Raw genomic sequence first — 27,459 nt, 5'->3', positions numbered from 1 at the left:
AAGGGATTGAGGGAGACGGAGAGAAGGGATTGAGGGAGAGAAAGAGAAGAGATTGAGGGAGACGGAGAGAAGTGATTGAGGGAGACGGAGAGAAGGAATTGAGGGAGACGGAGAGAAGGGTTTGAGGGAGAGAAAGAGAAGGGATTGAGGGAGAGAAAGAGAAGGGATTGAGGGAGACGGAGAGAAGGGATTGAGGGAGACGGAGAGAAGGGATTGAGGGAGAGAAAGAGAAGGGATTGAGGGAGACGGAGAGAAGGGATTGAGGGAGAGAAAGAGAAGGGATTGAGGGAGAGAAAGAGAAGGGATTGAGGGAGACTGAGAGAAGGGATTGAGGGAGAGAAAGAGAAGGGATTGAGGGAGAGAAAGAGAAGGGATTGAGGGAGACGGAGAGAAGGGATTGAGGGAGAGAAAGAGAAGGGATTGAGGGAGACGGAGAGAAGGGATTGAGGGAGACGGAGAGAAGGAATTGAGGGAGACGGAGAGAAGGGATTGAGGGAGAGAAAGAGAAGGGATTGAGGGAGACGGAGAGCACACTGTTTAACATCCTGATAATGTCCGGATCTGTTTAGAAGTCTTGTGCCGTATTTGTGGTTGCTGGAAGTGCGATGTTCCGCGGGGAGGGGCTGACCTCACATGACACCCTGTGTAATTCCCGCCTTCTCTGCCCACAGTGTCCGGCACTGCCAGTGGGCGCCGTTCCGCCCGTGGGGAGAGTGCGAGGGCTGCAATAACACTCAGGTGAGTCAACACTTGCTGACAGCCACTTCCAGCCACCTCTGGGGAGGCAAGAAGTCAGCTACGCACAGGAGGCCCAAGAACAACAGGCCAGCGGGCCCAACCGAGTCTGACTGTGCATGGTGACGGTTGTTGGGGTTAGACTGGGCAGGCAAACGGAAAGTGCCATCATTTCCCCCGGCAACAGTGGCACCCAAATATAAAATTACCTGCAGATCTCCTGTGGCGTTCCTTGCATCCCAGAGGACACATCCCAAGGTCATTTAGAGGCGAATTGCTGAGAGAACTTCTGTAGATTGGCGGCTGCTTATAAATCCCTGGCTCCTGCTTTTGGGGAAGACCCAGTTTATCCAGGCCAGAAAAAGCAACAGGAATTGCTCTTTTTTTAATACCTTTCATAGGCCTGAGTGAAAATCATGCTTGACAAATTTTCGAGAATTTTTTGAGGATGTAACTAGTAGAGTGGACAAGGGGAGAACCAGTGGATGTGGTGTATTTGGACTTTCAAAAGGCTTTTGACAAGGTCCCACACAAGAGATTGGTGTGCAAAATTAAAGCACATGGTATTGGGGGTAATGTCCTGATGTGGCTAGAGAACTGGTTGGCAGACAGGAAGCAGAGAGTCGGGATTAAAGGGTCCTTTTCAGAATGGCAGGCAGTGACTAGTGGGGTGCCGCAGGGCTCAGTGCTGGGACCCCAGCTATTTACAATATATATTAATGATTTAGATGAAGGAGCAAGGAGGTCTTACTGCAGTTGTACAGGGCCTTGGTGAGGCTTCACCTGGAATATAGTGTTCAGTTTTGGTCTCCTAATCTGAGGAAGGACGTTCTTGCTATTGAGGGAGTGCAGCGAAGGTTCACCAGACTGATTCCCGGGATGGCAGGACTGACATATGAGGAAAGACTGGATCGACTGGGCCTGTATTTACTGGTGTTTAGAAGAATGAGAGGGGATCTCATAGAAACATATAAAATTCTGACGGGACTGGACAGGTTAGATGCAGGAAGAATGTTCCCGATGTTGGGTAAGTCCAGAACCAGGGGACACAGTCTAAGGATAAGGGGTAGGCCATTTAGGACCGAGATGAGGAGAGACTTCTTCACTCAGAGAGTTGTTAACCTGTGGAATTCTCTACCGCAGAGAGTTGTTGATGCCAGTTCATTGGATATATTTAAGAGGGAGTTAGATATGGCCCTTACGGCTAAAGGGATCAAGGGGTATGGAGAGAAAGCAGGAAAGGGGTACTGAGGGAATGATCAGCCATGATCTTATTGAATGGTGGTGCAGGCTCGAAGGGCCGAATGGCCTACTCCTGCACCTATTTTCTATGTTTCTATGTTTCTATGTGCGCATCCATGTCAAGCAATGCTAGCTTATCTCCCGTGGCATTGCTTATGGTCGACAGAAAAAGTCCATTATTTCTACTGACGTACGGCAAGAGGAATCACACGTCTGCCTGTCATACACGTGGCAGTCACACTTATCATTTTCACACATGTACCTGTGCTGCATTTAGCCTTCACAAAATTAACTGTCACACAAGTACCTGTAATACATCTGCCTGTCCCGCCTGTACCTGTCACACAAGTACCTGCCATGCCTGTAACTCTCGCACCCATACCTGTCCCGCCTGTGCCTGTCACACCTGTACCTGCCATGCCTGTAACTCTCGCACCCATACCTGTCCCGCCTGTACCTGTCCTGCTTGTACCTGTGCCGCCTGTACCTGTCACACCTGTACCTGTTATGCCTGTACCTGTCCCGCCTATACCTGTCCCGCCTGTACCTGTCCTGCTTATACCTGTCATGCCAATACATGTCACGCCTGTACCTGTCACACCTGTACCAGTCACACCTGTACCTGTCACGCCTGTAACTGTCACACCTGTACCTGTCACACCTGTACCTGCCACACCTGTACATGTCCCACCTGTAACTGTCCCACCTGTGCCTGTCATGCCTGTAACTGTCATGCCTGTAACTGTCATGCCTGTACCTGTTACACCTGTACCTCTCCTGCCTGTGCCTGTCACGCCTGTAACTGTCACACCTGTACCTGCCACACCTGTATATGTCCCACCTGTGCCTGTCATGCCTGTAACTGTCATGCCTGTATCTGTCCCACCTGTACCTGTTACACCTGTACCTCTCCTGCCTGTGCCTGTCACGCTTGTAACTGTCATGCCTGTACCTGTCACGCCTGCACCTGTCACGCCTGTACCTTTCACGCCTGTACCTGTCACACCTATACCCGTCACGCCTGTACATGTCACACCTGTACCCATCACGCCTGTACCTCTCACATCTGTACCCAGCACACCTGTACCCATCACACCTGTACCTGTCACACCTGTATCTGTCACACCTGTACCTGTCACACCTGTACCTTTCACGCCTGTACCTTTCACGCCTGTACCCATCACACCTGTACCTGTCACACCTGTACCTGTCACACCTGTACATGTCACACCTGTATCCGTCACACCTGTACCTGTCACGCCTGTACCTGTCACACCTGTACCCATCACGCATGTACATGTCACACCTGTACCCGTCACACCTGTACCTGTCATGCCTGTACCTGTCACACCTGTACCCATCACGCCTGTACCTGTCACACCTGTACCATCACACCTGTACCTGTCACACCTGTACCTGTCACGCCTGTACCTGTCACTCCTGTACCTGTCACACCTGTACCCACCACGCCTGTACCTGTCACACCTGTACCCATCATGCATGTACATGTCACACCTGTACCCATCACACCTGTACCTGTCATGCCTGTACCTGTCACACCTGTACCCATCACGCCTGTACCTGTCACACCTGTACCATCACAGCTGTACCTGTCACGCCTGTACCTGTCACGCCTGTACCTGTCACACCTATACCTGTCACGCCTGTACCGTCACACCTGTACCTGTCACACCTGTACCTGTCACGCCTGTACCTGTCACGCCTGTACCCGTCACACCTGTACTTGTCACACCTGTACCTGTCACACCTGTACCCATCACACCTGTACCTGTCACGCCTGTACCCGTCACACCTGTACTTGTCACACCTGTACCCGTCACACCTGTACCCGTCACACCTGTACCTGTCACACCTGTACCCGTCACGCCTGTACCTGTCACACCTGTACCCATCACACCTGTACCTGTCACGCCTGTACCTGTCACTCCTGTACCTGTCACGCCTGTACCTGTCACGCCTGTACCTGTCACACCTGTACCTGTCACGCCTGTACCTGTCACACCTGTACCCGTCACACCTGTACCTGTCACGCCTGTACCTGTCACGCCTGTACCTGTCATGCCTGTACCTGTCACACCTGTACCTGTCACTCCTGTACCTGTCACGCCTGTACCTGTCATGCCTGTACCTGTCACGCCTGTACCTGTCACGCCTGTACCTGTCACTCCTGTACCTGTCACGCCTGTACCTGTCACACCTGTACCTGTCATGCCTGTACATGTCACACCTGTACCCGTCACACCTCTACCTGTCACACCTGTACCTGTCACACCTGTACCTGTCATGCCTGTACCTGTCACACCTGTACCCATCATGCCTGTACCTGTCACACCTGTACCTGTCACATCTGTACCTGTCACACCTGTACTTGTCACACCTGTACCTGTCACGCTTGTACCTGTCACACCTGTACCCGTCACACCTGTACCAGTCACACCTGCACCTGTCACGTCTGTACCTGTCACGCCTGTACCTGTCACGCCTGTACCTGTCACGCCTGTACCTGTCACGCCTGTATCTGTCACACCTGTACCTGTCACGCCTGTACCTGTCACGCCTGTATCTGTCACACCTGTACCTGTCACGCCTGTACCTGTCACACCTATAACTACGGCACATTTACCTGACGGCACAGGAACTTCAATTAGCCTCTACAGCGCTGGGTTAAGGAGAGTAAAATGACTAGAAAGCTTTTAGAACCGGGATCGCTAATCTGTTGGAAGGTGATGTGAGGATGTGGGGTGAGGACAGGATTGGTCAAATGCTCTGCCGACAATCACTAGCGACATTGGCACATTTTGAGGGCAGTGTCAGCGGAACTTGACCCTGTGGAGGTCGGGGAACTGAGGACACGGTGGGGGAGCAGATTACGGTGAAATAAACCGGGCGACCGATAGTTGCGGCAGCAGTAGTCCGTGAATAAGGGGAAGGGAGGAGAGCTGGCTATCGGCGGATTCTCCGGGAAGGGATGTTTGCGAACCTATTGTCTTACACTGACGCTATGTATTGTTACAGCTGTGGCTCAGTAGGTAGCACGCTCGCCTTTGAGTCAGAAGCTTCCGGATTCAATTCCCACTCCAGGGAGAGCATAAAAAATAAATCTAGGCTGACATTCCAGTACAGTACTGAGGGAGTGCTGCACTGTCAGAAGGGCAGTGCTGAGGGAGCGCCGCACTGTCGGAGGGGCAGTACTGAGGGAGTGCCGCACTGTCGGAGGGGCAGTACTGAGGGAGCGCCGCACTGTCGGAGGGGCAGTGCTGAGGGAGTTCCGCACTGTCGGAGGGCCAGTACTGAGGGAGCGCCGCACTGTCGGAGGGGCAGTACTGAGGGAGCGCCGCACTGTCGGAGGGGCAGTACTGAGGGAGCGCCGCACTGTCGGAGGGGCAGTACTGAGGGAGCGCCGCACTGTCGGAGGGGCAGTACTGAGGGATTGCTGCACTGTTGGAGGGGCAGTACTGAGGGAACGCCGCACTGTCGGAGGGGCAGTACTGAGGGAGCGCCGCACTGTCGGAGGGGCAGTGCTGAGGGAGCGCCGCACTGTCGGAGTGGCAGTGCTGAGGGAGCGCCGCACTGTCGGAGGGGCAGTACTGAGGGAGCGCCGCACTGTCGGAGGGGCAGTACTGAGGGAGCGCCGCACTGTCGGAGGGGCAGTACTGAGGGAGTAGTACATGGTCGGAGGGCAGTACTGAGTGAGTGCTGCACTGTCGGAGGGGCAGTACTGAGGGAGTGCTGCACTGTCGGAGGGGCAGTACTGAGGGAGTGCTGCACTGTCGGAGGGGCAGTAGTGAGTGAGTGCTGCACTGTCGGAGGGGTAGTACTGAGGGAGTGCTGCACTGTCGGAGGGGCAGTACTGAGGGAGTGCTGCACTGTCGGAGGGGCAGTACTGAGGGAGCGCCGCACTGTCGGAGGGGCAGTGCTGAGGGAGCGCCGCACTGTCGGAGTGGCAGTGCTGAGGGAGCGCCGCACTGTCGGAGGGGCAGTACTGAGGGAGCGCCGCACTGTCGGAGGGGCAGTACTGAGGGAGCGCCGCACTGTCGGAGGGGCAGTACTGAGGGAGTAGTACATGGTCGGAGGGCAGTACTGAGTGAGTGCTGCACTGTCGGAGGGGCAGTACTGAGGGAGTGCTGCACTGTCGGAGGGGCAGTACTGAGTGAGTGCTGCACTGTCGGAGGGGCAGTACTGAGGGAGTGCTGCACTGTCGGAGGGGCAGTAGTGAGTGAGTGCTGCACTGTCGGAGGGGCAGTACTGAGGGAGTGCTGCACTGTCGGAGGGGCAGTACTGAGGGAGTGCTGCACTGTCGGAGGGGCAGTACTGAGGGAGTGCTGCACTGTCGGAGGGGCAGTACTGAGGGAGTGCTGCACTGTCGGAGGGGCAGTAGTGAGTGAGTGCTGCACTGTCGGAGGGGCAGTACTGAGGGAGTGCTGCACTGTCGGAGGGGCAGTACTGAGGGTGAGCTGCACTGTCGGAGGGGCAGTACTGAGGGAGCGCTGCACTGTCGGAGGGGCAGTACTGAGGGAGCGCCGCACTGTCGGAGGGGCAGTACTGAGGGAGTGCCGCACTGTCGGAGGGGCAGTACTGAGGGAGTGCCGCACTGTCGGAGGGGCAGTACTGAGGGAGCGCCGCACTGTCGGAGGGGCAGTACTGAGGGAGTGCCGCACTGTCGGAGGTGCAGTCTTTCGGATGCGATGTTAAACCGAAGCTCCTTCTGGCCTCTGAGGTAGGGTTAAAAGATCCCATGGCGCTATGTTGAAGAAGAGCAGGGGAGTTATCCCCGGTGTCCCGGGGCCAATATTTATCCCTTCGGCAAAATAACAAAACAGATTATCTGGGTCATTATCACATTGCTGTGTGTGGGAGCTTGCTGTGCGCAAATTGGCTGCCTCGTTTCCCACATTACAACAGTGACTGCACTCCAAAAGCTCTTCATTGGATGTAAAGTGCTTTGAGATGTCCGGTGGTCGTGAAAGGCGCTATATAAATGCACGTCTTTCTTTTTTCCTTTACAGACTCGCTGGCGAACAGTGGCAGAATATGCACAGTTCGGGGGTCGCCCGTGCAGTGGCTCGGACTTTGAAATGCGTGCGTGTGTGTCCAACAGAGGCTGTCCGGCGGAGGAGGGCTGTGGCGATCGATTCCGCTGTGCTTTAGGTGGTGAATGTACTTGCTCTGGTTTGGGATGGTGTGGCAGGTCAGCACGGTACAGCCCATGGAGTGTGGCTGGGTTCCGTCCTCTCCCCCTGGTCAACCCAAAGGCTGCAACCACGCTTAGAGTTTGGGGCACCGTCAGCCCTGGTCCTGCCGGGGTGGGAGGATGGATCACCGGGACACTGTGACATCCATCTCACTCCCACAACCGGCACTGTGGGAGATGGATCGGTCACATCGAGCCTGAAGCAGGCAGTCCCACGGCCCTGGAGTTATTGGGTCAGAGGGAGCTTCACTCTGTGTCTAACCCCCTGTACCAGCCCTGGGAGTGTGTGATGGGACAGTGTAGAGGGAGCTTTACTCTGTATCTAACCCCCTGTACCTGCCCTGGGAGTGTTTGATGGGACAGTGTAGAGGGAGCTTTACTCTGTATCTAACCCCCTGTACCTGCCCTGGGAGTGTTTGATGGGACAGTGTAGAGGGAACTTTACTCTGTATCTAACCCGTGCTGTACCTGCCCTGGGAGTGTTTGATGGGACAGTGTAGAGGGAGCTTTACTCTGTATCTAACCCTGTGCTGTACCTGCCCTGGGAGTGTTTGATGGGACAGTGTAGAGGGAGCTTTACTCTGTATATTACCCCCTGTACCTGCCCTGGGAGTGTTTGATGGGACAGTGTAGAGGGAGCTTTACTCTGTATCTAACCTGTGCTGTACCTGCCATGGGAGTGTTTGATGGGACAGTGTAGAGGGAGCTTTACTCTGTATCTAACCTGTGCTGTACCTGCCCTGGGAGTGTTTGATGGGACAGTGTAGAGGGAGCTTTACTCTGTATCTAACCCATTCTGTAGCTGCCCTGGGAGTGTTTGATGGGACAGTGTAGAGGGAACTTTACTCTGTATCTAACCCCGTGCTGTACCTGCCCTGGGAGTGTTTGATGGGGCAGTGTAGAGGGAGCTTTACTCTGTATCTAACCCCGTGCTGTACCTGCCCTGGGAGTGTTTGATGGGACAGTGTAGAGGGAGCTTTACTCTGTATCTAACCCCGTGCTGTACCAGCCCTGGGAGTGTTTGATGGGACAGTGTGGAGGGAGCTTTACTCTGTATCTAACCCGTGCTGTACCTGCCCTGGGAGTGTTTGATGGGACAGTGTAGAGGGAGCTTTACTCTGTATCTAACCTGTGCTGTACCTGCCCTGGGAGTGTTTGATGGGACAGTGTAGAGGGAGCTTTACTCTGTATCTAACCCATGCTGTACCTGCCCTGGGAGTGTTTGATGGGACAGTGTACAGGGAGCTTTACTCTGTATCTAACCCATGCTGGAACTGCCCTGGGAGTGTTTGATGGCAAATCATGCTTGGCAAATCTTCTAGAATTTTTTGAGGATTTTTAGAGTGGACAAGGGAGAACCAGTGCATGTGGTGTATTTGGACTTTCAAAAGGCATTTGACAAGGTCCCACACAAGAGATCGGTGTGCAAAATTAAAGCACATGGTATTGGGGGTAATATACTGATGTGGATAGAGAATTGGTTGGCAGACAGAAAGCAGAGAGTCGGGATAAACGGGTCCTTTTCAGAATGGCAGGCAGTGACTAGTGGGGTGCCACAGGGCTCAGTGCTGGGACCCCAGATATTTATAATATACATCAATGATTTAGATGAAGTAATTAAGTGTAATATCTCCAAGTGTGCGGATGACACTAAACTGGGTGGTGGTGTGAACTGTGAGGAGGACACTAAGAGGCTGCAGGGTGACTTGGACAGGTTAGGTGAGTGGGCAAATGCAAGGCAGATGCAGTATAATGTGGATAAATGTGAGGTTATCCTTTTTTGGGGCAAAAACATGAAGGCAGAATATTATCTGAATGGCAGCAAATTAGTAAAAGGGGAGGTGCAACGAGACCTGGGTGTCATGATTCATCAGTCATTGAAAGTTGGTATGCAGGTACATCAGGCGGTGAAGAAGGCAATTGGTATGTTGGCCTTAATAGCAAGGGGATTTGAATATAGGAGCAGGGAGGTCTTACTGCAGTTGTACAGGGCCTTAGTGAAGCCTCCCCTGGAATATTGTGTTCAGTTTGGTCTCCTAATCTGAGGAAGGACGTTCTTGCTATTGAGGGAGTGCAGCGATGGTTCACCAGACTGATTCCTGGGATGGCTGGACTGACATCTGAGGAGAGACTGGATCTGTCATGTATCTCACACTACAGTACAAAATTGTATCTTACCATGCTATACATAACTGTAACTAGATATGACATGTAACCACAAGCATACCTTACCATCAGGGGTGCACTTGCAGGAGACACTGCATACCTGTTCCACACAGGTATATAAACATATGTCTCAGGCAAGTGTGGCATTCGAGAGCTGTGAACTAAAGGTGCAGGTCCTGAGTGACCTTGACTTCAGCATGTGCCTCGTGTGAGTCTGTACTGCAGGGACAGGACTTTACAGTGGCGACGAGTTACGGGATTACAGAATCCACAGAATGGCGACCAATGGCTCAGATGAAAAATACAATGCTGGAGATAATTGGGAGGACTTTATAGAAAGACTCCAGCAAAGCTTTGTAACCAAAGACTGGTTGGGCAACGATAAGGCAGACAAGAGAAGAACCCATCTCTTGACCAGCTGTGGCTCGAAAACATACGCCTTAATGAAGGAACTGCTGGCCCCTGAGAAACGAGCAAGCAAGTCGTTTGAAGAGTTGAGCACACTGGTACGGGACCACCTGATGCCAGCGAGCAGCCTACACATGGCCAGACACAGGTTCTACAACTACAGACGCTGTGTGGGCCAGAGCATACCCGACTTCGTGGCGGAACTTCGGAAGTTGGCTAGTTTATGTGAGTTCTCTGATGAACTGAGGAGAGAATTACTGAGAGACTTTTTTATTGAAGGAATAGCCAACGCAGGCATATTCCGAAAGCTCATAGAGACTAAGAACTTGACCCGAGAGGCAGCAGCACTGGTGGCACAGACATTCATGGCAGGAGAAGAAGAAACGAGGTTGATCTATACTGCGGGTACGACAACGAACGAAAGGGTTCACAGCGTGAAACAAGCCGCTACCCCCACACACAGACAAAGACAGGAGAGCAGGCCCTCAGTGGCGCCAGAAGCCATCAAGGGCCACATGAACGGCCGTTCACACCTCATCAACCCACAATGCGAGCAATTAACTACAAACTGAGAGAAGCTCAAGAGAGATCAGCCATACCAGCTCATCCTTCGGAAACAATGGAAGCGGTCTGTGCTGGAGGTGTGGGGGAAGGCACTCAACAAGGGGGTGTCAATTTCAGCATGCCGTTTACAGAAACTGCGACTATACAGGGCATCTGGCCCGCATGTGCAGAAAAACAGCAGCTCGGCTGGTATACGAATCGGAAGGGTTGGAAAGCAGACCAGAAAACGGTGTGGACAGTGCCCGGGACACCGAGGTACAGCAGATCAGCACGATCAATGGCCGCTGTTCTTACAACAAGACGCCTCCAATAATGATGAGGCTCCTACTCAACGGGATACCCGTCAACATGGAACTGGATACGGGAGCGAGTCAATCCCTCATGAGCGTTCAACAATTTGAACAGCTGTGGCCGCACAAAAGCAACAGACCAAAACTCACAAGGGTCGACACCAAACTAAGGACCTATACCAAAGAAATCGTCCCAGTCCTTGTCAGTGCCATGCTCTCTGTCACACACAAAGGGACGGTGAACCGACTTCCCCTGTGGATTGTCCCTGGAGATCTACCAGCACTGTTGGGGAGAAGCTGGCTGGCAAAACTAAATTGGAAATGGGATGATGTTCATGCCATGTCATTAGAGGAACGGACCTCCTGCTCAACAGTTCTAAGTCTATTTGAACATCTCTTTCAGCCAGGTGTGGGCACCTTCTAAGGGGCTAAAGTTAAAATCTACATCACACAGGATGCTAGACCAGTCCATCACAAGGCTAGAGCTGTGCCCTATGTGATGAGGGAAAAGATTGAACATGAACTGGACAGGCTTCTGCGGGAAGGCATTATCTTAGCCGTGGAATTTAGCCCATCGTCCCAGTCATGAAGCCTGATGGATCCATACGGATCTGTGGGGATTACAAATCTCCCTACAGGACCTATACCCGCTGCCCAGAGCGGAGGACTTATTTGCCACATTGGCTGGAGGAAAACTTTTCTCGAAACTAGATCTCACATCTGTGTATATGACGCATGAACTGACCAACGAGTCTAAGCTACTCACCACCATCAACACACATCGAGGCCTTTTCATGTACAATCGATGCCCATTTGGCATCAGGTCAACAGCTGCTATATTCCAGCGCAACATGGAGAGTCTGCTCAAGTCCATCCTGGGGACGGTTGTGTTTCAAGACGACATACTCATCACGGGCAGGGACACCGACTCCCATCTCCGTAATTTGGAGGAAGTACTAAAGCGGTTGGATCGGGTAGGCCTAAGAGTTAAGAAATCCAAGTGTCTGTTTCTTGCGCCCGAGGTTGAATTCTTGGGCAGAAGGATTGCCGCTGGTGGAATCCGCCCAACAGAGTCCAAAACAGAAGCAATTCGCCTGGCACCCAGGCCCCGGAATGTCTCAGAACTGCGCGCCTTTCTCGGGCTACTCAATTACTTTGGGAACTTTATGGAGAACTTGAGCTATCTGCTGGAGCCTCTCCATGTGCTACTCAGGAAGGGGTGCGATTGGTTTTGGGGGGACGCCCAGGAATGCGCCTTCAATAAGGCACGCAACCTTCTATGTTCCAACAGTGTTTTGGCTTTTTTTGATCCAGGTAAAAAGCTAGTTCTTACATGTGATGCGTCAGCGTATGGGGTCGGGTGCGTTTTACAACATGTCAATGGTGAGGGTCATTTACAACCCATAGCTTATGCCTCCAGGTCACTTTCGCAGGCGGAGCGCGGGTACGGTATGGTGGAGAAGGAGGCGCTCGCGTGCGTGTACGGTGTCAAAAAGTCGCACCAATACCTTTTCGGGGCCAAGTTCACGTTAGAAACTGACCACAAGCCCCTCACGTCCCTTCTATCTGAGAGCAAGGCAATAAACGCCAACGCCTCGGCGCGAATTCAACGGTGGGCACTCATGCTGGCGTCCTACGACTATACCATAAGGCACAGACCAGGCACAGACAACTGTGCCGACGCACTCAGCAGGCTATCCCTGGCGACCATGGAAGGGTCTGACGAACAGGACTGTGAGATGGTCATGGCAATCAATGCCTTTGAATCCACAGGATCGCCCATGACGGCTCGCCAAATCAGAGCCTGGACGGCCAGCGACCCCACGTTATCCTTAGTCAAAAGATGTGTCTTAACCAGTGACTGGGCAGAGGCTCACGATGCCTGCCCCGAGGAGACCAAACCTTTCCATAGGCGCATGCATGAACTATCACTACAGGCAGACTGCCTGATTTGGGGCAGCCGAGTAGTTATGCCTCTGCGAGGCAGAGAGGCGTTTGTCCGGGAGCGCCATTGCGAGCATCCGGGGATCGTTCTCATGAAGGCCATAGCCAGATCCCACGTGTGGTGGCCTGGCATTAATGCAGACTTGGAGCTCTGCGTCCGACGGAGCACCATTTATGCCCAACTCAGCAATGCCCCCAGGGAGGCCCCCTGAACCCCTGGCCCTGGCCCACCAAACCGTGGTCGCGGGTGCACGTAGACTATGCGGGCCCATTCATGGGCAAAATGTTCCTCGAGTCGTCGATGAATTTTCAAAGTGGATTGAGTGCACCATTTTAAACTCAAGCACCACCTCCACCACTGTGGAGAGCCTTGGAACCATGTTTGCAATGCACGGCATTCCTGACATATTGGTCAGTGATAATGGTCCGTGCTTCACCAGCGCAGAATTCCAAGATTTCATAGTTGACCACGGCATAAATTACGCTAAGACGGTACCGTTCAAGCCAGTCTCCAATGGCCAGGTAGAGCGAGCAGTGCAAATTATTAAACAGGGCATGCTTAAAATCCAAGGTCCCACGCTGCAGGGCCGCCTGTCGCGACTGCTGCTGGCATACAGATCTCGTCCACATTCGCTGACTGGGGTTCCCCCCACGCAACTATTGATGAAATGGACCTTGAAGACAAGGCTCTCGTTAATCCTTCCAGACCTGCATGAAGTCATTGAGGCAAAGCGCAGGAAGCTAACTGAGTACCATGACCGAAATTCGAGGGGGAGGTGGAATGAGATAGGGGACAAAGTGTTTGTGCTAAACTATGGCAGGGGTCCCAAATGGCTTGCAGGGACAGTAACAGTCAAGGAAGGAAACAGGCTACTGGTAGTACAAATGGACAATGGCCAAACCTGCCGGAGGCATGTAGATCAAGTCAAAAGTAGATTTACCAACAACACTGCAGAACCAGAGGCAGACTACAATGTGGAACTCACACCACACCTGGTGGACAGACAGAGGGAACAACCTGAGGAAAGGGCAATCTCAACAGACAGCCCAGACGAGATACCAACAATCATACTGAACGAAACAGACAGCCCAGGCGAGATACCAGCAATCACACCGAAAGAAAAACAGGCACCAAGGCAAACAACTGAACCACAACTAAGATGCTCCACGCGAGAGCGTAGACCACCTGAGAGACTGAATCTACAAAGACAATAAGACCTTGGGGGAGGGTGATGTCATGCATCTCACACTACTGTACATATCTGTATCTTACCATGCTATATATGACTATAACTCGATATGACCTGTAACCACAAGCATACCTTACCACCAGGGGTGCACTTGCAGGAGACACTGCATACCTGTCCCACACAGGTATATAAAGGCAGGTCTTAGGCAAGTGTGGCATTCGAGAGCTGTGAAATAAAGGTGCAGGTCCAGAGTGGCATTGACTTCAGCATGTGCCTCATAGAAACATAGAAACATAGAAAATAGGTGCAGGAGCAGGCCATTCAACCCTTCTAGCCTGCACCGCCATTCAATGAGTTCATGGCTGAACATGAAACTTCAGTACCCACTTCCTGCTTTCACGCCACACCCCTTGATCCCCCGAGTAGTAAGGACTTCATCTAACTCCCTTTTGAATATATTTAGTGAATTGGCCTCAACTACTTCCTGTGGTAGAGAATTCCACAGGTTCACCACTCTCTGGGTGAAGAAGTTTCTCCTTATCTCGGTCCTAAATGGCTTACCCCTTATCCTTAGACTGTGACCCCTGGTTCTGGACTTCCCCAACATTGGGAACATTCTTCCTGCATCCAACCTGTCCAAACCCGTCAGAATTTTAAACGTTTCTATGAGGTCCCCTCTCACTCTTCTGAACTCCAGTGAATACAAGCCCGGTTGATCCAGTCTTTCTTGATAGGTCAGTCCCACCATCCCGGGAATCAGTCTGGTGAATCTTCGCTGCACTCCCTCAATAGCAAGAATGTCCTTCCTCAAGTTAGGAGACCAAAACTGTACACAATACTCCAGGTGTGGCCTCACCAAGGCCCTGTACAACTGTAGCAACACCTCCCTGCCCCTGTACTCAAATCCCCTCGCTATGAAGGCCAACATGCCATTTGCTTTCTTAACCGCCTGCTGTACCTGCATGCCAACCTTCAATGACTGATGTACCATGACACCCAGGTCTCGTTGCACCTTCCCTTTTCCTAATCTGTCACCATTCAGATAATAGTCTGTCTCTCTGTTTTTACCACCAAAGTGGATAACCTCACATTTATCCACATTATACTTCATCTGCCACGCATTTGCCCACTCACCTAACCTATCCAAGTCACTCTGTAGCCTCATAGCATCCTCCTCGCAGCTCACACTGCCACCCAACTTAGTGTCATCCGCAAATTTGGAGATACTACATTTAATCCCCTCGTCTAAATCATTAATGTACAATGTAAACAGCTGGGGCCCCAGCACAGAACCCTGCGGTACCCCACTAGTCACTGCCTGCCATTCCGAAAAGTACCCATTTACTCCTACTCTTTGCTTCCTGTCTGACAACCAGTTCTCAATCCACGTCAGCACACTACCCCCAATCCCATGTGCTTTAACTTTGCACATTAATCTCCTGTGTGGGACCTTGTCGAAAGCCTTCTGAAAGTCCAAATATACCACATCAACTGGTACTCCTTTGTCCACTTTATTGGAAACATCCTCAAAAAATTCCAGAAGATTTGTCAAGCATGATCTCCCTTTTACAAATCCATGCTGACTTGGACCTATCATGTCACCATTTTCCAAATGCGCTGCTATGACATCCTTAATAATTGATTCCATCATTTTACCCACTACTGAGGTCAGGCTGAACGGTCTATAATTCACTGCTTTCTCTCTCCCTCCTTTTTTAAAAAGTGGGGTTATATTGGCTACCCTCCACTCGATAGGAACTGATCCAGAGTCAATGGAATGTTGGAAAATGACTGTCAATGCATCCGCTATTTCCAAGGCCACCTCCTTAAGTACTCTGGGATGCAGTCCATCAGGCCCTGGGGATTTATCGGCCTTCAATCCCATCAATTTCCCCAACACAATTTCCCGACGAATAAAGATTTTCCTCAGTTCCTCCTCCTTAATAGACCCTCTGACCACTTTCTAATCCGGAAGGTTGTTTGTGTCCTCCTTAGTGAATACTGAACCAAAGTACTTGTTCAATTTGTCTGCCATTTCTTTGTTCCCCGTTATGACTTCCCCTGATTCTGACTGCAGGGGACCTACATTTGTCTTTACTAACCTTTTTCTCTTTACATACTTATAGAAACTTTTGCAATCCGCCTTAATGTTCCCTGCAAGCTTCTTCTCGTACTCCATTTTCCCTGCCCTAATCAAACCCTTTGTCCTCCTCTGCTGAGTTCTAAATTTCTCCCAGTCCCCAGGTTTGCTGCTATTTCTGGCCAATTTGTATGCCATTTCCTTGGCTTTAATACTATCCCTGATTTCCCTAGATAGCCACGGTTGAGCCACCTTCCCTTTTTTATTTTTACGCCAGACAGGAATGTACAATTGTTGTAATTCATCCATGCGGTTTCTAAATGTCTGCCATTGCCCATCCACAGTCAACCCCTTAAGTATCATTCGCCAATCTATCCTAGCCAATTCACGCCTCATACCTTCAAAGTTACCCTTCTTTAAGTTCTGGACCATGGTCTCTGAATTAACTGTTTCATTCTCCATCCTAATGCAGAATTCCACCATATTATGGTCACTCTTCCCCAAGGGGCCTCGCACAATGAGATTGCTAATTAATCCTCTCTCATTACACAACACCCAGTCTAAGATGGCCTCCCCCCTAGTTGGTTCCTCGACATATTGGTCTAGAAAACCATCCCTTATGCATTCCAGGAAATCCTCCTCCACTGTATTGCTTCCAGTTTGGCTAGCCCAATCTATGTGCATATTAAAGTCACCCATTATAACTGCTGCACCTTTATTGCATGCACTCCTAATTTCCTGTTTGATACCCTCCCCAACATCACTACTACTGTTTGGAGGTCTGTACCCAACTCCCACTAACGATTTTTGCCCTTTAGTGTTCTGCAGCTCTACCCATATAGATTCCACATCATCCAAGCTAATGTCTTTCCTAACTATTGCATTAATCTCCTCTTTAACCAGCAATGCTACCCCACCTCCATTTCCTTTTATTCTATCCTTCCTGAATGTTGAATACCCCTGGATGTTGAGTTCCCAGCCCTGATCATCCTGGAGCCACGTCTCCGTAATCCCAATCACATCATATTTGTTAACATCTATTTGCACAGTTAATTCATCCACCTTATTGCGGATACTCCTTGCATTAAGACACAAAGCCTTCAGGCTTGCTTTTTTAACACCCTTTGTCCTTCTAGAATTTTGCTGTACAGTGGCCCTTTTTGTTCTTTGCCTTGGGTTTCTCTGCCCTCCACTTTTCCTCATCTCCTTTCTGTCTTTTGCTTTTGCCTCATTTTTGTCTCCCTCTGTCTCCCTGCATTGGTTCCCATCCCCCTGCCATATTAGTTTAACTCCTCCCCAACAGCACTAGCAAACACTCCCCCTAGGACATTGGTTCCGGACCTGCCCAGGTGCAGACCGTCCGGTTTGTACTGGTCCCACCTCCCCCAGAACCGGTTCCAATGCCCCAAGAATTTGAATCCCTCCCTGCTGCACCACTGCTCAAGCCATGTATTCATCGCGCTATCCTGCGATTCCTACTCTGACTAGCACGTGGCGCTGGTAGCAATCCCGAGATTACTACTTTTGAGGTCCTACTTTTTAATTTAGCTCCTAGCTCCTTAAATTCTTTTCGTAGGACCTCATCCCTTTTTTTACCTATGTCGTTGGTACCAATGTGCACCACGACAACTGGCTGTTCTCCCTCCCATTTCAGAATGTCCTGCACCCGCTCCGAGACATCCTTGACTCTTGCACCAGGGAGGCAACATACCATCCTGGAGTCTCGGTTGCGTCCGCAGAAACGCCTATCTATTCCCCTCACCATCAAATCCCCTATCACTATCGCGCTCCCACTCTTTTTCCTGCCCTCCTTTGCAGCAGAGCCACCTACGGTGCCATGAACTTGGCTGCTGCTGCCCTCCCCTGATGAGTCATCCTCCCCAACAGTACTCAAAGCAGTGTATCTGTTTTGCAGGGGGATGACCACAGGGGACCCCTGCACTATCTTTCTTTCACTGCTCTTCCTGCTGGTCTTCCATTCCCTATCTGGCTGTGGACCCTTCTCCTGCGGTAAGACCAACTCACTACACGTGATACTCACGTCATTCTCAGCATCGTGGATGCTCCAGAGTGAATCCACCCTCAGCTCCAATTCCGCAACGCGGACCGTCAAGAGCTCGAGGCGGATACACTTCCCACACACGTAGCGCCCAGGGACACCGGAAGTGCCCCCGAGTTCCCACATGGTACAGGAGGAGCATATCACTTGACCGAGCTCTCCTGCCATGTCTTAACCTTAGATACCCTTAAATTGGTAATAACAATGTTGCAGTTCACTTACTGATATAAAAAAGAAAAGAAAAGCTACTCACCAATCACCAGCCAATCACTTACCACATTGGCTGTGACGTCACTTTTTGATTACTTTCTACTTCTATTTTGCTTTCTCTCCCGCTGCAGCTGCACCGGTACGCTGGCTCTCGATCTCCCGCTGGGCCTTTGACAGGTCGCTCCCCTCTCACCAACTGCCACTGGCTCTCGATCTCCCGCTGGGCTTTTGATAGGTCGCTCCCCTCACACCAACTGTAAGTCTGTACTGCAGGGACAGGACTTTACTGGATCAACTGGTCCTTTATTCACTGGAGTTTAGAAGGATGAGAGGGGATCTCATAGAAACAGAGAATTCTGACGGGACTGGACAGGTTAGATACAGGAAGAATGTTCCCGATGTTGGGGAAGTCCAGAACCAGGGGTCACCGTCTAAGGATAAGGGGTAGGCCATTTAGGACTGAGATGAGGAGAAACGTCTTCACTCAGAGAGTTGTTAACCTGTGGAATTCCCTGCCACAGAGAGTTGTTGAGGACAGTTCATTGGATATATTCAAGAGGGAGTTAGATATGGCCCTTACGGCTAAAGGGATCAAGGGGTATGGAGAGAAAGCAGGAAAGGGGTACTGAGGTGAATGATCAGCCATGATCATATTGAATGGCGGTGCAGACTCGAAAGGCCGAATGGCCTACTCCTGCACCTATTTTCTGTTTCTATGTAGAGGGAGCTTTACTCTGTATCTAACCCCGTGCTGTATCTGCCCTGGGAGTGTTCGATGGGACAATGTAGAGGGAGCTTTACTCTGTATCTAACCCATGCGGTACCTGCCCTGGGAGTGTTACTGGGTGCAGAAGTTGAACTGTTCTGGATGTTATGAGTGTCTCCCCGGGGGAAGTGCCTCACTTCTGACTCCATGGTCACCCTGAATGGCGGGCGACTTTCGAAGCTGAATTGAATGTCGGTTTATTGTTGTCTCGGGGTCTTGGGTTGATGCGCCCAAACCGAGGCATGGGTTTTTGCCAGGTGACTAGCAGTAACCTGTGGCTTTTGTTCTGTCTCAGGCCAGTGTGTCAGTCAGACACTCCTGTGTAATGGAGACGAGGACTGTGAGGGAGATGGATCGGACGAGACCAACTGCGACAATCGCAAGTTTTCATGTGATATCGATCAAATCCCAGCGCAGGCTGAACTGACTGGGAATGGGTAAGGGTACCGGGCATTGTGGGGTTATGGTGACAATGGGTAAGGGTGCCGGGCATTGTGGGGTTATGGTGACAATGGGTAAGGGTGCCGGGCATTGTGGGGTTATGGTGACAATGGGTAAGGGTGCCGGGCATTGTGGGGTTATGGTGACAATGGGTAAGGGCACCGGGCATTGTGAGGCTATGGTGACAATGGGTAAGGGTGCCGGGCATTGTGGGGTTATGGTGACAATGGATAAGGGCACCAGGCATTGTGGGGTTATGGTGACAATGGGTAAGGGTGCCGGGCATTGTGGGGTTATGGTGACAACGGGTAAGGGTGCCGGGCATTGTGGGGTTATGGTGACAATGGGTAAGGGCGCCGGGCATTGTGGGGTTATGATGACAATGGGTAAGGGTCCCGGGCATTGTGGGGTTATGGTGACAATGGGTAAGGGCGACGGGCATTGTGGGGTTATGGTGAATGGTCAGGGTCTGAGGAGAGCTTCCCTATGGGACTGGACCTGAGTGGCGTGAGTGTGTGTGAGAATCTGTAGAAGTGTAGGTGAGTGTGTGGGAGAGTGTATGTGTATGTGTGTGTGTTTATGTGTGTGTGTGTGTGAGTGAGTGTGTGTTTATGTGTGTGTGTGTGTGTGTGTGTGTGTGAGTGTGAATGTGAGTGTGTGTGTGTGTGTGTGTGTGAGTGTGTGTGTGTGTGAGTGAGTGTGAATATGAGTGTGTGTGTGTGAGTGTGTATGCAACTGTGTGTGTGTGTGTGTGTGTGTATGTGACTGAGTGTGCATGTGTGTGTGTGTGTATGTGTGTGTGTGTATGTGACTAAGTGTGAATGGGTGTGTGTGAGTGTGTGTGAGTGTGTGTGTGTGTGAGTGTGTGTGTGTGTGAGTGAGCGTGAATGTGTGTCTGTGAGTGTGTGTGTGTGAGTGAGTGTGAATGTGTGAGTGTGTATGTGAGTGAGTGAGTGTGTGAGTGAATGTGAATGTGTGTCTGTGAGTGTGTGAGTATGTGTATGTGTGTGTGTGTGTGTTTGTGTGTGTGAGTGTGTTTGTGTGTGAGAGTTTGTGTGTGTGTGTGTGTGTGTTTGTGTGTGAGAGGTTGTGTGTGTGTGTGTGTGTGTGTGTGTGAGTGTGAGTGTGTTTGTGTGTGAGAGGTTGTGTGTGTGTGTGTGTGAGTGTGTTTGTGTGTGAGAGGTTGTGTGTGCGTGTGTGTGTGTGTGTGTGTGAGTGTGAGTGTGTTTGTGTGAGTGTGTTTGTGTGTGAGAGTTTGTGTGTGTGTGTGTGTGTGTGTGAGCGTGAGTGTGTTTGTGTGTGAGAGTTTGTGTGTGTGTGTGTCTGTGTGTGTGTGAGAGGTTGTGTGTGTGTGTGTGTGTGAGTGTGTGTGTGTGAGTGTGAGTGTGTTTGTGTGTGTGTGTGTCTGTGTGTGTGTGTGTTTGTGTGTGTGAGTGTGTTTGTGTGTGAGAGGTTGTGTGTGTGTGTGTTTGTGTGTGTGTGTGTGAGTGTGAGTGTGTTTGTGTGTGAGAGTTTGTGTGTGTGTGTGTCTGTGTGTGTGTGTGTTTGTGTGTGTGTGTCTGAGTGCGAATGTGTGAGTGTGTGTGTGAGAGTGTGTGTGTGTGGGTAGAGTCGGTGATAGGGGAGAGTGTACATGGGCTGTGAGAGGAGTGAGTTTCGAGGTCTGTTCTCGTTTCCTGCACGCTAATGCACAGAATTTTTCTCTTTAAGATATGATATCATTAAAGGAATATTTCGGGGAGCTGTAATCAATACTAAATTTTTTGGAGGAACTTGCCGGAAAATTTTCAGCGCAGATAACCGTCACTTCTACCGTCTCCCGGAAAGCACACTGCAGTACACCTTCCAGGTACAGGGAGCGGCACGGGGATCTGATACAGTTTTCAGGGTATTGGTGAGGCCACACCTGGAGTAGTGCGTGCAGTTTTAGTTTGCATATTTACAAAAGGATATACTTGCTTTGGAGGCTGTTCAGAGAAGGTTCACTAGGTTGATTATGGAGATGACGGGGTTGACTTATGAGGAAAGGTTGAGGAGGTTGGGCCTCTACTCATTGGAATTCAGAAGGATGAGAGGTGATCTTATCGAAACGTATAAGATTATGAGGGGGCTTGACAAGGTGGATGCAGAGAGGATGTTTCCACTGATGGGGGAGACTAGAACTAGAGGGCATGGTCTTAGAATAAGGGGCTGCCCATTTAAAACTGAGATGAGGAGGAATTTCTTCTCTCAGAGGGTTGTAAATCTGTGGAATTCGCTGCCTCAATGAGCTGTGGAGCTGGGCCACTGAATAAATTTAAGACAGAGATAGACAGTTTCTTAACCGATAAGGGAATAAGGGGTTATGGGGAGCGGGTGGGGAAGTGGACCTGAGTCCATGATCGGATCAGCCATGATCGTATTAAATGGTGGAGCAGGCTCGAGGGGCCGTATGGTCTACTCCTGCTCCTATTTCTTATGTTCTTATGATGGACAATGCAATGTCTGTTAAACACACATGTTGTTGCGTTGATATAACAGCTACTCTAATTTCACACTTGAGAACATTTCTCTCAAATGCAACCGACAATAGGATAGGGGGTCGGTGACTGCAATTGCTGCTCTGTGCTGTCTCCTGTCAGAGAACCTGAGCCTTCGGTTATCAATGTGCAACAACAAAAACAGCAACGTGTATTTATATAGCGCCTTTAACATAGTGAAATGTCCCAAGGCCCTTCACAGGAGTAATATGAGATTTTAAATTTGACTCCGATCAATATAAGTAGAATTTAGCGCAGCTGACCAAAAGCTTGGTGCAAGAGGGAGGTTTTAAGGAGCATCTTGAAAGAGGAAAGAGAGGTAGAGAGGCAGAGAGCTTTAGGCAGGGGGTTCCAGAGCTTGGGGCCCAGGAAACAGAAGACACGGCCACTGATGGTGGAGCGATTATAATCAGGGATGCTCAGGAGGGCAGAATTAAAGGAGCGCAGTCATCTCGGGGGGTTGTGGGGCTGGAGGAGATTACAGAGATAGGGAGGGGGCGAGGGCCATGGAGGGATTCGAAAACAAGGATGAGAATTTTGAAATCGAGGCGTTACTTAACCGGGAGCCAATGTAGGTCAGTGAGCACAGAGGGTGATGGGTGAGCGGGACTCGGTGCGAGTTAGGGCACAGGCAGCCGAGTTTTACATGACATCAAGTTTGCGTAGGGTAGAATGTGGGAGGCCAGCCAGGAGTGCGTTGGAATAATCAAGTCTAGAGATAACAAACGCATGGATGAGGGTTTCAGCAGCGGATGAGCTGAGGCAGGAGCGGAGACAGGCGACGTTACAGAGGTGGAAATAGGAAATAGGCGGTCTTAGTTATGCTGCAAATATGTGGTCAGGAGCTCATTTCAGGGTCAAATATGACACCAATGTTGCGAACAGTCTGGTTTAGCCTCAGACAGAGGTTGGGGAGAGGGATGGAGTCAGTGGCTAGGGAACGGAGTTTGTGGTGGGACCGAAAACAATGGCTTCAGGCTTCCCAATATTTAATTGGAGAAAATTTCTGCCCATCCAGAACTGGATGTCGGACAGGCAGTCTGACAATTTAGAGACCGAGGAGGGGTCGAGGGAAGTGGTGGTGAGGCAGAGCTGGGTCATCAGCGTACATGTGGGAACTGACTCCGTGTATTCGGATGATGTCACCAAGGGTCAACATGTAGATGAGAAATAGGAGGGGCCAAAGACAGATCCTTGGGGGGCACCAGAGGTAACGATGCAGGGGCGGGAAGAGAAGCCATTGCAGGAGATTCTCTGGCTATGATTAGATAGATTAGAATGGAACCAGGCGAGCGCAGTCCCACCCAGCTGGACGCTGGTGGAGAGGTGTTGGAGGAGGATAGAGTGGTCAACTGTGTTAAAGGCTGCAGACAGGTAGAGAAGGACGAGGAGGGATAGTTTACCTTTCTCACAGTCACAATACCTACCTGACAATATTGGTCTCCGACCAAGCCTCTGACATATCTGCCAAGTGCAACCACTATCCTTAAATTATCGTTGATGTGACACGATATACGATAGTGTTCCCCTGAACTGCCCTCTCTCCGAATCCCCACCGATACATCCTCTCCTCTCCTCACACCTTCCGTGTTGAAGTCCAAACTCACCACACTGGGGAGGCCAAGGCATATCTAACTCTCGACCTGCCTACCCCTCACTGGCTAATCACAATCTAGGGGCTCCTTGCCCTGCACTGATACATAGGATTACACAGGATATACAGCACAGGAACAGGCCATTCGGCCCAACCAGTCCATGCCGGCATTTATGCCCCATTCGAGCCTCCTCCCGTCTTTCCTCATTAACTCTATCAGCATATAGAGGTGTTCAAAATCATGAGTGGGTCTGGACAGAGGAGATAGAGAGAAACTGTTCCCATTGGCAGGAGCATCGAGAACTAGTGGATGAGAGGACGCTGTAATTCGAAGATTCTATTACCCTCTATTCCCTTCTCCCACATATGCTTATCTAGCCTCCACTTAAATGCATATTGACACCCATGCTCTGACACCCAAGATCCTGCAAATCCCCTGGGAGGACAGACGCACCAACGTTAGCGTCCTCGATCAAGCCAACATCCCCAGCATCGAAGCACTGACCACACTCGACCAGCTCCGCTGGGCGGGCCACATTGTCCGCATGCCAGACACGAGATTCCCAAAGCAAGTGCTCTACTCGGAACTCCTGCACGGCAAGCGAGCCCCAAGGTGGGCAAAGGAAACGTTACAAGGACACCCTCAAAGCCTCCTTGATAAAGTGCAACATTCCCACCGACACCCCTGGCCAAAGACCGCCCTAAGTGGAGGAAGTGCATCCGGGAGGGCGCTGAGCACCTCAAGTCTCGTCACCGAGAGCATGCAGAAACCAAGCGCAGGCAGCGGAAGGAGCGTGCGGCAAACCAGGCTCCCCACCCACCCTTTCCTTCAACCACTGTCTGTCCCACCTGTGACAGAGACTGTAATTCCGGCATTGGAGTGTTCAGTCACCTGAGAACTCACTTTTAGAGTGGAAGCAAGTCTTCCTCGATTCCGAGGGACTGTCATTGACAAAAAACAGGAAACTATAGACCAGTTAGCCTAACATCTGTGGTTGGGATGATGTTGGAGTCCATTATTAAAGAAGCAGTAGTAAGACATTTGGAAAAGCATAATTTAGTCAGGCAGAGTCAGCATGGATTTATGATGGGGAAGTCAATTTTGACAAATTTGCTGGAATTATTTGAGGATGTAATGAACAGGGTGGATAAAGGGGAACCAGTGGATGTGGTGTATTTGGACTTCCAGAAGACATTTGACAAGGTGCCACATAAAAGGTTACTGCACAAGATAAAAGTTCACGGGTTGGGGGTAATATATTAGCATGGATAGAGGATTGGCTAACTAACAGAGAACAGAGAGTCGAGATAAACGGTTCATTCTCGGGTTGGCAATCAGTAACTAGTGGGGTGTCGCAGGGATCAGTGCTGGGACCCCAACTATTTACAATCTATATTAACGACTTGGAGGAAGGGACTGAGTGTAACGTAGCCAAGTTTGCTGACAGTACAAAGATGGGAGGAAAAGCAATGCGTGAGGAGAACGCAAAAAATCTGCAAAAGGACATAAACAGGCTAAGTGAGTGGGCAAAAATTTGGCAGATGGAGTATAATGTTGGAAAGTGTGTGGTCTTGCACTTTGGCAGGAAAATCAAAGAGCAAGTTATTATTTAAATGGAGAAAATTTGCAAAGTGCTGCAGTACAGCGGGACCTGGGGGTACTTGTGCATGAAACACAAAGTGCGTTGGAGAGGCGGGAGATCGCTGAGGCAGGCCTATAAAAGGCCCACGTGCTTGTGCAGCTGCAACGGGGTGAGAAGGATAAAAAGAAGTAGAAAGAAATCGAAAGGTGACGTCACAGCCAAGGGGGTAAGTGATTGGCTGGTGATTGGTAAGTAGCTTTTCTTTTTCTTTTCTAGTTCAGTAAGTAACCTTTAGCATTGTTGTTGCCAAATTAAGTTAATCTAGGGGTTAAATCATGGCAGGAGAGCTCGGACACGTGTTATGCTCCTCCTGTACCATGTAGGAAATCAAGGACGCCTCCGGTGTCCCAGGGAAGTGTATCCGCCTCCAGCTCCTGACAGACCGCGTTGCGGAGTTGGAGCTGAGGGTAGATAAACTCTGGAGCATCCACAATGCTGAGAATGACGTGAATAGCACGTTTAGTGAGTTGGTCTTACCGCAGGTAAAGGGTCCACAGCTAGATAGGGAATGGAAGACCAACAGTAAGAGCAGTGCAAGGAAGGTAGTGCAGGGGTCTCCTGTGGTCATCTCCCTACAAAACAGATACACCGCTTTGGGTACTGTTGAGGGGGATGACTCATCAGGGGAGGGCAGCAGCAGCCAAGTTCATGGCACTGTGGCTGGCTCTGCTGCACAGGAGGACAGGAAAAAGAGTGGGAGAGCGATAGTGATAGGGGATTCAATTGTAAGGGGAATAGATAGGCGTTTCTGCGGCTGCAACCGAGACTCCAGGATGGTATGTTGCCTCCCTGGTGCAAGGGTCAAGGATGTCTCGGAGCGGGTGCAGGACATTCTGAAAAGGGAGGGTGAACAGCCAGTTGTCGTGGTGCACATGTGTACCAACGATATAGGTAAAAAACGGGATGAGGTCCTACGAGATGAATTTAAGGAGCTAGGAGTTAAATTAAAAAGCAGGACCTCAAAAGTAGTAATCTCAGGATTGCTACCAATGATGAAAGTGCTCCTCAATGGCATCCCAGTAACAATGGAGCTAGACACGGGGGCCAGCCAGCCCCTGATGGGTATCAAACAGTTCAAAAAGTTGTGGGCGTCCAAGGCCAGGAGGCCAAAATTATCACCGATTGACGCACATCTATGAACTTACACAAAGCAGATCATTCCGGTGCGAGGCAGCGCCACTGTAGTCGTGACCCACAAAGATTCGGAGAACAGGTTGCCACTCTGGATTTTCCCGGTTCAGGTTCGGAGTGTCTCCCACCAAGTGGTCATTGTTCTCATAGTGTACAACTTAGGTCAGATTATACATGGGTTACAATGCTGGTTGAATACATGACAGCTACCAGTGCCATGTGCTAGTCAGAGTAGGAATCGCAAGATAGCTCAGATGAACAGCAAACCTGAGGACTGGGAGAAATTTAGAATTCAGCAGAGGAGGACAAAGGGTTTAATTAGGAGGGGAAAATAGAGTACGAGAGGATGCTTGCCGGGAACATAAAATTTGACTGCAAAAGCTTCTATAGATATGTGAAGAGAAAAAGATTAGTGAAGACAAATGTAGGTCCCTTGCAGTCGGATTCAGGTGAATTTATAATGGGGAACAAAGAAATGGCATACCAATTGAACAAATACTTTGCTTCTGTCTTCACGAAGGAAGACACAAATAACCTTCCGGAAATACTAGGGGTCTAGTGAGAAGAAGGAACTGAAGGAAATCCTTATTAGGCGGGAAATTGTGTTGGGGAAATTGATGGGATTGAAGGCCGATAAATCACCGGGGCCTGATAGTCTGCATCTCAGAGTACTTAAGGAGGTGGCTCTAGAAATAGTGGAGGCATTGGTGATCATTTTCCAACAGTCCATCGACTCTGGATCAGTTCCTATGGACTAGAGAGTAGCAAATGTAACACCACTTTTAAAAAAAGTAGGGAGAGAGAAAATGGGTAATTATAGACCGGTTAATCTGACATCAGCAGTGGGAAAAATGTTGGAGTCAAGGATGAAATAGCAGCGCATTTGGAGAACAGTGACAGGATTGGTCCAAGTCAACATGGATTTGTGAAAGGGAAATCATGCTTGACAAATCCTCTGGAATTTTTTGAGGATGTAACTAATAGAGTGGACAAGGGAGAACCAGTGGATGTGGTGTATTTGGACTTTCAAAAGGCATTTGACAAGGCCCCACATAAGAGATTGGTGTGCAAAATCAAAGCACATGGTTTTAGGAGTAATGTACTGGCGTGGATAGAGAATTGGTTGGCAGACAGGAAGCAGAGAGTCGGGATAAACGGGTCCTTTTCAGAATGGCAGGCAGTGACTAGTGGAGTGCCGCAGGGCTCAGTGCTGGGACCCCAGCTATTTACAATATACATTAACGATTTGGATGAAGGAATTGAGT

General features: G+C 50.4%; 1 protein-coding gene across 2 annotated transcripts in view; it reads left to right on the top strand.

The window, feature by feature from the left end:
* Nucleotides 1-27,459, top strand: part of LOC139262014 (complement component C7-like) — a 174,788-nt gene that overhangs the window by 19,142 nt on the left and 128,187 nt on the right. For both annotated transcript variants that reach the window (XM_070877187.1, XM_070877182.1), the window contains exons 3-6: nt 672-738; nt 7,005-7,146; nt 19,162-19,303; nt 21,018-21,156. In XM_070877187.1, the coding sequence (XP_070733288.1) occupies nt 672-738; nt 7,005-7,146; nt 19,162-19,303; nt 21,018-21,156 (490 nt within the window). The remainder of the gene's footprint in view (nt 1-671; nt 739-7,004; nt 7,147-19,161; nt 19,304-21,017; nt 21,157-27,459) is intronic.

This window comes from Pristiophorus japonicus, chromosome 1 (assembly GCF_044704955.1).
Source record: "Pristiophorus japonicus isolate sPriJap1 chromosome 1, sPriJap1.hap1, whole genome shotgun sequence".
NCBI lineage: Eukaryota > Metazoa > Chordata > Chondrichthyes > Pristiophoridae > Pristiophorus > Pristiophorus japonicus.
Note: the sequence above shows the minus strand (reverse complement) of the source record. Positions and strands in the feature narration are given on the sequence as shown.